Here is an 11,517-nt window from a genome sequence, read left to right on the forward strand (position 1 = left end):
TATGTGTGTTGCGGAGGAGACCATGTGCAGTACAACCACAAAAAGTGGCACAAACTCCAAGGCTGTCATAAACCAAGTAAAACACACGACCTTCTGGATGGAGCCAGCATAACATGGCACATGCTGCCTCCAGTGAAAGGATAATTTATGTTCGGTTCACTACCTAAAGTACGTACAAGGTAGGTTATGATCTGATCTTTATGTATATCCTGTTGCTCCAAGGAGTAATGCTACGAAGTCTAGCAAACTCCATGTTTCTAAACTGATTATAAACTAATACATGAATGAATGAATGGTCTGGTGTACATGTGTATATACCATTTTTTTTTTCTTTTATTATTTTCTTTTATAAGATTCGTGGAATGTGACGTCACCACTTAGCTTGAACAACTGGATATCATTACAATGCTAGTTCTCATGCCATTATGAAACTCAGTGTTTATAAGACAGATAAGAGTGGAGCAAGATCAAGGGAATTATCACCTTCGTATATCGCTGCGATACACCCTTGCCCAAATCCACTACACACCCAGGCTTCACACAGGCAGCAGACTCAGTGGCCAGCAGTGGAGCTGGCTTCAGCCTTGGTGTAGGAAAGAGGAAGTGAGGTAAAGGAACTCTGCCTGTTTACAGAAAGCTTAGCAACCTGCAAATTGTGAAAATGGAATGCCATATTTATTGAGAAAGTGTTAACCCAAGTGTCTTTCAGGAAAATGGAAGGAATCTGGTCAAAAAGGATGAAGGTGGCCATGGTGGTGGCAATGTTGGCACTGTCTTGCACCAATGTTCCAGCCAAAGCTCAGGATACCTGTAAGTCACTAGTGATTTTATTGAACTCCTTTTCAGAGCATGTCAGAGACAGTGGGTGAAAGGAACTGAGATGTGAGTTTACATGTTAGGAGATAGTTTTTTTTCTGAAAAAGGTTGAGAAAACTTAAAATGAAATAGTCCATAGGAGCTTCAGAGACTTGTATTTGTGCAAGATAGCCCATAAAAAGTGTGCTGCCTGGGAAGTTGTTATTATTGAACAGTGAAGACTCACAAACATTTATGGTGGAGCTGATGTGTCAAGTTAATTTACTCTTATAAAGTGATATTGTACAACCTCACAGCAATACATAAACAGCTAATGTGAGTAAAAAAAATCTTTATAAGTAACTAAAGCCCCAAACTGATACTTATAAAACACTTATACAATGTGGCCCAGAATGTGGTGATTGAATACAGATAGTTATCAAAACACTAGTACTGTCATAGAGGGGAGGATGTAAGAATGCTTTGTTGTACCTGTGTAAATGTATGCATATTGAGATACTTTTATTACCTCTTACCACAATGATGACTCTCTCTCTCTCTCTCTCTCTCTCTCTCTCTCTCTCTCTCTCTCTCTCTCTCTAACACAGATGAAGAGCTACTGCAAAAGGTGAAAACAGAACTGAAAGAAATCCAGAACACACTCAATAAACTTCTAAATTTATTGGAATTCGCTCCATCACCCACCACCACCACCACCACCACCACCACCATTAAACCACCTACTGACACCACCACCACCACCACCATCAAACCACCCACTGACACCACCACCATTAAACCACCCACTGACACCACCACCATTAAACCACCCACTGACACCACCACCATTAACCCACCCACTGACACCACCACCATTAACCCACCCACTGACACCACCACCATTAAACCACCCACTGACACCACCACCATTAACCCACCCACTGACACCACCACCATTAAACCACCCACTGACACCACCACCATTAACCCACCCACTGACACCACCACCATTAAACCACCCACTGACACCACCACCATTAAACCACCCACTGACACCACCACCATCACACCACCCACTGACACCACCACCATTAAACCACCCACTGACACCACCACCATTAAACCACCCACTGACACCACCACCATCACACCACCCACTGACACCACCACCATTAACCCACCCACTGACACCACCACCATTAACCCACCCACTGACACCACCACCATCACACCACCCACTGACACCACCACCATTAAACCACCCACTGACACCACCACCATTAAACCACCCACTGACACCACCACCATTAAACCACCCACTGACACCACCACCATTAAACCACCCACTGACACCACCACCATTAAACCACCCACTGACACCACCACCATTAAACCACCCACTGACACCACCACCATTAAACCACCCACTGACACCACCACCATTAACCCACCCACTGACACCACCACCATCACACCACCCACTGACACCACCACCATTAAACCACCCACTGACACCACCACCATTAAACCACCCACTGACACCACCACCATTAAACCACCCACTGACACCACCACCATTAACCCACCCACTGACACCACCACCATTAAACCACCCACTGACACCACCACCATTAAACCACCCACTGACACCACCACCATTAAACCACCCACTGACACCACCACCATTAAACCACCCACTGACACCATCACCATTAACCCACCCACTGACACCACCACCATTAAACCACCCACTGACACCACCACCATTAAACCACCCACTGACACCACCACCATTAAACCACCCACTGACACCACCACCATTAAACCACCCACTGACACCACCACCATTAAACCACCCACTGACACCACCACCATTAAACCACCCACTGACACCACCACCACCACCGCCACACCATCCTCCGCGGGTTCAAAGAGCCACATGTCCCCACAAAGAAAGCTGCTGTCAAGTGAAGACGACATTTGCAAGCCATTGAATGAGGATAACCCTGATCCAAATGACCTTTGCGTCAGAATAAAAGAAGTCATGGCTACAATAGAGGAAGTGACAAAGCAGATCAATGATGGCGACGTTACCGAGGAAACGCTGGACACCCTCACTGACCAGTCCGAGAAACTTCAGGAAGTGGTCAACGAAGTGGAGAAGAACCCAGAACTTATTGATGAATACCAAATTAACAAAGAGGAAATGAAAAAGAAGACAGAGGATGTTAAGAAGGTGAGTTTTTATTTCTCTCTCTCTCTCTCTCTCTCTCTCTCTCTCTCTCTCTCTCTCTCTCTCTCTCTCTCTCTCTCAACAAATTATTGCACTTCACAAGTACAATGAGGAACATATTTCTTGGAATTCCTGGACAGATTAAGTCTTCAGTATAGTGAATCCTGTTCCTAATTAGTCTTTAAACATTTTCAGTCACTATTGCGTAACACCATCAAAAATGTGTAACAAGTCAAGAAAAAGATTGAGATATACACGATTAGATAAGTAAGAATATGTAAGATCCAACTGATAACACCTTAATTAACAATTTGTATGTACTACAGGAGATTGACTCTGCCTTGGACACAGTGACGGACAAAATTGACGGGCCAGCAGACAGTAATGTAGTAGCGATTGTGCTGGGCGTGATTGGTGGCCTGATTGTAGTAGTGCTGGTAGCTGTAGGTGGCTACATGGGCTACAGGAAACACCAGCAACGCCAGAAGAAACCAAAGGTGAGGGAAAAACATTTACAAGTATTTTTTTTTTTTCTTATTTCTTTTTTAATTTATTTAATTTATCTTTTTTTTTTTTTTTTTTTTTTTTTTTTTTTTACGTAGCCTACCATCTTCTCTTTTGTCGATCCGTCATTCCGCCTGTTTTTGTTCATTGTACTACGCATTTCTATTTATCATTTATTTTCCTGCCTGCTTAGTTCAAACCCACATGTAGGCAATAGACTAGTATTTTGTTTTAAGTTTATTGTGTTTGCTTAAACTTGTTCAAAATGTTTATAACCCATGACGAATACATAACCTATACTTCTTGTGTTCCCTCGAAGATGTTATCCATATACCATATAGAAATCAGAGAATATAATAATAATGATAATAATAATAATTATAATTTTAATAATAATAATAATAATAATAACAATAATGATAATGATAATAATAATAATAATAATAATAATAATAATAATAATAATAATGATAATTATTATTATTATCATTATTATTATTATTATTATTATTATTATTATTATAATAATAATTATTATTATTATTATCATCATCATCATTATTATTATAACAGGACTATCTACGTACTTCCGTGCGTACTTATTGCATCCCTACCTAGTTCATGTGTTTTCTGCTTAATTAACGTAAATATAATTCATTGAGCTTTATGACAATACTATCATACCATCCTTTACAAACATCATCCTCATTTCGTTTACTCATTTTCACTCAACCACATTGCACGTAGGTACACATGATTGATCTTCCCACACATTCATTCTTTATATTCTTTTCTTCAGTCTCCTCACAACCAGTCCTTCCTTTCTAAACACCAATTAAAATATCCTTCGACAGACGATGAATTATGATATGCTGGAAGAAGGTGGGCAGAATAACCCAGCCTTCCAGATGGACCGTCAGCAAAGTGGCCCATCCCACCAGCCGTAGTCGCAGGCCCACCACCATCCTAGGCGTCCGTCCCCAGCACCCCGCCGTCTCCATTCCTTCCCGTGGTGTTCCTGTACTGCCCCATGTTTTTTCAAGGCCACCCTCAAGCTTCCTTCTACATGGATTCCAGGGCATCTCATACCTCTCGGAACACGGACTAATAGGTCTTCCCACGGTCCAGGTATATCTGGTATATCTGGACAGTGGGTCTTCCCTTCCTATTCTCCGTCAGCCGTCGCCGCGTCAAACTCGCTGCGTCAAACTCGTCTGCGTCGAATTGATCCCTATATTAGATGAAACTTGAAAGGTGTGTGTGTGTGTGTGTGTGTGTGTGTGTGTGTGTGTGTGTGTGTGTGTGTGTGAAGGGAAACATGAGTGTATTACCTATGAACATGTCTACCTCATTCCTGCTTCCTGCCATTATTATTTTTGTTTTTTGTTTTATTTAATTTTCTTATTTATTATCATTATTTTATTTATTTTTTTTTTTTTCATTATCTCTAGTTTGGGAAGTAGTGGTGGTCGAGTGGTGGTAAATGCTATATTATTGCCTTCATTACTCGCTTTGTGATTAAAATTATAATGTACCACTTTTAAAGAGTACTTTCAGTATTATGTGTGTGTGTGTGTGTGTGTGTGTGTGTGTGTGTGTGTGTAGATAATGTTAATAGGGTTACCATCTCGATCTATAAAAGAAGAAGAAAAAAAATAAATAAACGAAGCACAGTTTAAGTTGGAACAGTGATGATGACTGGAGATGTTTCTGCTTCTGCTTTTAAGTGGAGGTGAAGAAAGAACTTGGAACGAAGTATGGACTGGAAGGGAAAGAGACGATATGACGCATTCTGTTCACCTACAACATAATCCCAAAAAAACCTCATCTAACATGTATTTGATTCAATATTTGGTCGCGATAATTTTGAATTCCTGATTTCATTTCCATATATACATTTATACATCCAATAAATACGGGACAAATAATGATAATAATAATGTTTCTGGTATTTGTTTTACAACCACCACAAAATTAAACCAACTACCGTAGTCAATATTTCCCCTTCACATGACACAAACGCTCTGCACTCATTCACTCTCAGTCCTTATTACTAACTTACCGAAGAAAAATCAAACCTTTACAACACTAAGCGAACTCTCTCTCTCTTGATTAATACATTAATTAATCGCCCTGTGACCCCATAAAAATATGAATACAAAATGGATTAATCCATTTCTGGATACAGGTGATAGTTGTTGTTTTCTTTACCTTTGCAACAGTAGTTTGTCCAAAGCATAGATGAAGACCAATGATACAGTAAATCTGATTCATACGAAGAATCAGGTTTTGGGAAGGTAATGAAGGCCCAGGTGACTTTTATCTCAGTCAGCCAAACAAATGTAATTCCTGCTGTTTTCTTTGTTAGTCTCGAAGATGAGGAGTGGCAACAGTGTCACCACTCTCCAACATTTACCAGCACACTACCTAAAGCCTTATAGGCTATAAATAAATGTGACGCTTATTCCATGTGTTCATTTACAATCAAAGAAAAAATAAAGGTAACGCGTGTCTTCTTCGGAAACTTAATTAGGTGCGACGACCGAAGTAACAATAAACCAATTTGTTTGAAAGAAAGCTGTTCTTTGATCAAACCAGACGGAGGTGATTAACAAACATCGCTTTAGCTAAGCATCAGATAATTGTCATTACCTGCTAAGTAACTTAAATTATATCAAAAGTTGACCCGAAAACTGCTATACGCCGAACTAGTACATCTCTGAGTTGTCAAGAAGCAGTGCGTGTGTGCGTCTAATTGTTTTGTTGCATCACGTGTGTTCATTTCTCACAGCAGCCTTGCCATTGAGTGACAGCCATGAGTAGGAGCGGCGGGAAGATCTTCACACCCACTAACCAGATTCGCCTCACCAATATAGCAGTGGTGAGGGTGAAAAAGGCAGGCAAAAGGTTCGAAATTGCTTGCTACAAAAATAAAGTTCTCAGCTGGCGACAGAAAGTGTGAGTATTTGCTGCTGTTTTCCCTGTGTGTGTGTGTGTGTGTGTGTGTTGGTTCGTGGCTTAATTGTCATTTAGTTCATTGTAGTTTATGTTTGATTTGTTGGGTTGTGTTTTTGTAGCTCAGTTAACAGTGTTCGAGGAAAATTTGTATGTGTGTGTTACTAGGTCCATTACGTTAAGTCATCCAGTTAGCTGCAATAGTAAAATAAATAAAAGTTAATTAAAATCTTGAATATAGAGATAAGAAGAGTAGTATGGAAGTAGGAAGCTTTTTCAGAGGAACCCACAAACATTTCCTCACTTCATCCTAAAATCACAGCATAGTCAGTCTTTACCAATTCTTAAACCATACGATAGTCAATCTCCACCATCTCTTAACCCCTTGAGTACCGTGGTGCATTTCTATATTCATTCTGCTTATTATTTAATAATTTGTTACAGCTCCAGAAACTTATGTGTCGATTACAATAGTGAAATCCGTGGCCATTAATCTTTTGACCTTCGTAGACCATTCCTAATGTCAATAAAATAGTCTAATCGTCCACAAATCTCAAGGTAAAAATGTGTCCCAGTATTGAAGGGGTTAATATATACATAGTCAATCTCCACCAATTCTTAATACCAAAGCATTGTCAATCACCACCAATTCTTGACAAAGCATAGTCAATCTGTACCAACTCTTAATATCATAGCACAGTCAGTCTCCACCAGTCGTTAACACAGACACACCATTGCAGGGAGAAGGACTTGGATGAGGTGCTGCAGAGTGAGACAGTGTTCACCAATGTCTCAAAGGGGCAGGTGGCCAAGAAGGAGGAGCTGCTCAAGTGTTTCAAGACAGAAGACCAGCGGGCAGTGAGTTTCCTGGCTGCCACTCTACCCTGTCTTTCTTTTTTATCTTTCTTTCTTTCTTTCTTTTTTTTTGTCTGTGTGTGATATGTGTAAGAGAGGAAAACTGGCCAAGTGCAACACACACAAAACAAAAAAATAATTAAAAAATAGGCCCTCTTGGTTACAACTTACAAGTCTGAAAGTGTTAGCCAAATGTCTTGAAACCTCTCTCTTAAATAAATTCAAGTCATAGGAAGTTAGAAATACAGAAGTAGGTAGGGAATTCCAGAATACATATATGTAAGAAGGGTAAATCTGTAAAGGGCAACCAAAAAAAATTAAACAAAAAAGTCTACTGAGATGCCAGGTCCCAAGCAGGTTCAAGAGAGAGAGTTAGCCAAAAGAATGATGGAATAAATGTCTTGAAGGGAGTTAAATGAAGATGATGGTGATGGTAATGAAGTTTTTGTTTTGATTTATTTCTATTTTGGCAGTGTTTGTGAAGATTTTGTTGTTTCTTTTAGTGCAGTGAGGTGTTGCATATGACAGTGAAAGGAAGGCAGTTAAATGGCAAGGATGACGAATAGAAAGATGAGAAGGAGGAGAAAGATATGAAGGAGGAGGAAAAGGTGAAGAAGAGGAACTAGAGAATGAGAAGGAAGAGAAGAAGGAGAAGGAGAAGGAGGAGGATGGTGATTGTGGTGGTGATGATGTGTTTTGTTTTCAGATATGCCTGGAGATCCTGGAGAAGGGAGAGCTGCAGGTGTCGGACAAGGAGCGCCATGCCAACCAGGAAGCCTCAGTGAAGGAGATTGCCTCTATTGTGTCTGGTGAGGAAGAAGAGGAAGTTTGGAAGAATATCTCACTAATTTATCTCTCCCTCTATACAATATACCTCAATCATTTCACTTCCTCTCTCTATACAGAATATTTTACCTCACCCTCTATATAGTATACCTCAAAAATTTTCCTCTCCTCTCTATAATATATACCTCAATGTTTTACCTCACCTTCTGTTCAGTATACCTCAATAATTTCACTCAACCTTTATACAGTATACCTCAATAATTTACTTGTGCCTCTAATCCCTTTATTGTCTTTGGTTAGGAAGAAGTTTTAAGGAATAACTCAAAAATTTTACTCTCTGTTTTGTCTGGTGAGAGAGAGAAGAAAGTTTTGCAGTATATGTCAATAATTTACCTCTGTCTTTGTTGTGTCTGGAGAGAGAGAGAGAGGGGGGGGAGGAAGTTTTACAATATACCTCATTAATTTACCTTTCCCTCTGTTGTCTCTAATGAGGAGGAGGAAGAAGAAGTTTTACAGGGAAGTCCCCCTTCTCCTCTTCCTTCTCATCATCCTCATATTCCTGTTCTTCCTTCAGACAAGTGCATCAATCCAGAGACCAAGACGCCTTACACAGTGTCCATGATTGAGAGTGCCATGCGAGACATCCACTTCTCCCTCAACCCAAAACGCAACAACAAACAACAGGCACTGGACGTCATCAAGCAGCTTGCCCCGGTGTGTTGGTGTGGCTTTGTGGCATGGAGAGAGTTGGACCTGTATTCAGAAACACTTTGTTCTCTCACCACAACTATTTTTAAGGGCCACAGTGATGATTAGCAGGATTTTCAAGAGTGTTTCTTCATTTAATAATGTAGAAATGTTATCATTCTGCCTCTAGAACCGTAAAAAGTACCTTGAAAAACTCGTATAAATTTAAATAAAGTATTTGATTTTAAATAGTGGAGGTGAGGCAGAGAGGTGTTTGAGAATGCAAGCATTGTTGTGATAGTGTGTTGGTGTGGCAGTGTGATGGTGTGGTGATTTGGCATGGGGAGGATTGGGGTGTTGATGTGGATATGTTTTGGTGTAGCAGTGTGGTGGTGTGGTGTGGTGATTTTGCAGGTTTAATTGGGGAGGGGAGGGTTGGGGTATGGGTGTGTTGGTGTAACAGTGTGGCAGTGTGGTGGCATGGTGGTGTGGCATGGGCTGGGGTGGATGGAATGGAATGGCTGGCGTGTACTGGCAAGGTATTCAAGACTAAAAGTCCTCTTGAGCCTTTTTGACTATCTTGACTTGATGTGTAATATATTAAGTTAGGCCTAACCTACCCTTGTTACCCACTACCTCACTCACTGGCCTTCCCCCTCTGCCCCTCCTTAGGTAATCCCGATCCAACGCGCCCAGATGAAGGTTCGCATGACCATTCCCGCCAAGGAGGCCAAGAAGCTGAGGGAGAAAGTGTCACAGTACATCACCATAGAATCGGAAGCATTTGAGCCAGACCTTAACTTGGTGAGTGCTCTTGTCTGCCTTTACTGTCACTGTTGCCTTTGTCTTGCGTAACAACAAGGTATTAATATCGCTACTGTGTTTTTATTATTCTTACTACTAGATATTGTTATCCTCTACCCATAGTGCGTGTATAAGAATGATAAATACAGAAGATACATAGAATATATAATGTCTGAAATTATTACAGCCAGGTTTTCTTCATGCCACTTAAATGACTGTTGGTAGATTTCAGCCTGTGTTATTCAGAATAAAGGGCCTTTGGTTAGAGGCCTTTTTCTTACTTTACTTACTCTTCACAGATGTTTTCTCACTTTCCTACTCTTCACAGGATCTTTCCTCACTTGCCTTCTTTTTTTCCTCTCTTACCTTCTTTTTACAGGACCTTTTCTCACTTAGATTCTCCTCACAGGACTTTCTTTCACTTGGCTATTCCTCACAGGACCTTTTCTTACTTGCTTACTCATTCACAGACTTTTTTTACTTGTCTTCTCTTCACAGGACCTTTTCTTACTTGCTTACTCATTCACAGACTTTTTCTTACTTGTCTTCTCTTCACAGGACCTTTTCTTACTTGCTTACTCATTCACAGGGCTTTTCTCACTTTGCTACTCTTCACAAGACCTTTTCTCATTTGGCTTTTCTTCACAGGTGGGTCTCATTGATCCTGGCCACTTCCGCACCCTGGAGGAGGCCATCATTGGTCCCACCAAAGGCCGTGCAACCATCGAAGTGCTGACCTTGAAGGAGATGACAGACACTGGTGACTCGGCCCTCACCTAACCCATCAGGTGCTTGCAGAGTGCCATACTAGCCAAGCAGGGCACCAGGAAATCAAGGAGTGCCTGTGCAGCTTTATGGGTAGCGAGGTGTGATGTGTGCTGTTTGCCACTCCAGTATCAAGTGGTGCCAGTGTGATATGTACTCATGCCCAAATTTGTATTGCCTCATGCCTCACAAATGTCAATGTGTGTGTGTGTGTGTGCATGCGCGTGCACTTGTCTTTTCCCTTTCACCAATTATGATAGTATGTGAAACAACTTTAACGTTATGCACTGAAAGGTACAGCTTATTGACACATGTATTAGTCAGAGAGAGAGTGAGAAGGAGAGAAGAAGAGTTAAAGTTCCTGAACACCACATCCACATGAGCAGACTCCTTCTTCCCACTCATACAGTCTCAGAGGAAGCTGTGTGTGTCTTGCTATGCTTTGTTATTTGACTGACTTCTTGCCTAGTGTATTTCTTTTTACAGAGTGAGTTGTATACAGGGTCATAATATATGTATTACTATAGGGTAAAAAAAAAAACATATTACAGGAATTTACAAGTAATGAATAATTGGTGTAATGTGATATTTGGTTTAAGCAATTCACCAAACTGTCCCAATAATGAATTTGAAATAAAAATGTGTTCTTTTCTTTCTATTAAGGAAGTTAGTGTATAGATATCACCACAAAAGAGCACTTTTTTTTTTTACACTGCGATACAAAAAGGATTGTATGTGGGAGTTGTGTGTTCTGATTAATTGAAAATATATATTACTGTATTGACTAACAAAAGTGTATATTGTTGAATATTAACTAAAGACATAATGCTTATAATATGTATGTTACTCACCTAATATTTTACCCACTTGACAATTGAAAAACAGACCAGCGGATTTTAAGGATGTTTTCATGGTTCTTGGCACAAACTGATGAAATTTCTACATTCAAAAGGCTCTCTCTGAAGTGACGAACAACTAACATCATTATTCTAGTAGCAACAATACATATAAGCAGCAATGTAATCGGTTATAACAGCATTATAAACGGCAGTAGGAGTTTCTTGTTTGACATAAAAGTTGCCAGCCTTCAAGCAACGTGAGAGGTGATACTTTATTCAACCCTTCAATAATGG

At 40.3% G+C, this 11,517-nt stretch overlaps 2 protein-coding genes and 1 long non-coding RNA gene across 3 annotated transcripts; all 3 read left to right on the plus strand.

Moving 5' to 3' along the window:
* The first annotated feature begins 361 nt into the window (after positions 1–361).
* LOC123501645 lies at positions 362–1,432 on the plus strand. Its single transcript, XR_006673692.1, has 3 exons — positions 362–608; positions 710–810; positions 1,404–1,432. It is a non-coding gene; the product is annotated as an uncharacterized LOC123501645 (long non-coding RNA).
* Positions 1,433–2,583: 1,151 nt separating this feature from the next.
* LOC123501644 lies at positions 2,584–5,726 on the plus strand. Its single transcript, XM_045250598.1, has 3 exons — positions 2,584–3,031; positions 3,355–3,525; positions 4,387–5,726. The coding sequence occupies exons 1-3, from the start codon at positions 2,735–2,737 to the stop codon at positions 4,477–4,479; spliced, it is 561 nt and encodes a 186-aa protein (XP_045106533.1). The 5' UTR covers positions 2,584–2,734; the 3' UTR covers positions 4,480–5,726.
* Positions 5,727–6,238: 512 nt separating this feature from the next.
* Positions 6,239–11,219, plus strand: LOC123501642 (ribosome maturation protein SBDS-like). Its single transcript, XM_045250594.1, has 6 exons — positions 6,239–6,490; positions 7,228–7,345; positions 8,049–8,151; positions 8,703–8,842; positions 9,488–9,619; positions 10,268–11,219. Exons 1-6 carry the CDS (start codon positions 6,348–6,350, stop codon positions 10,397–10,399), a joined length of 768 nt encoding a protein of 255 aa, XP_045106529.1. The 5' UTR covers positions 6,239–6,347; the 3' UTR covers positions 10,400–11,219.
* The last annotated feature ends 298 nt before the right edge of the window (positions 11,220–11,517 follow it).

This window comes from Portunus trituberculatus, chromosome 9 (assembly GCF_017591435.1).
Source record: "Portunus trituberculatus isolate SZX2019 chromosome 9, ASM1759143v1, whole genome shotgun sequence".
NCBI lineage: Eukaryota > Metazoa > Arthropoda > Malacostraca > Decapoda > Portunidae > Portunus > Portunus trituberculatus.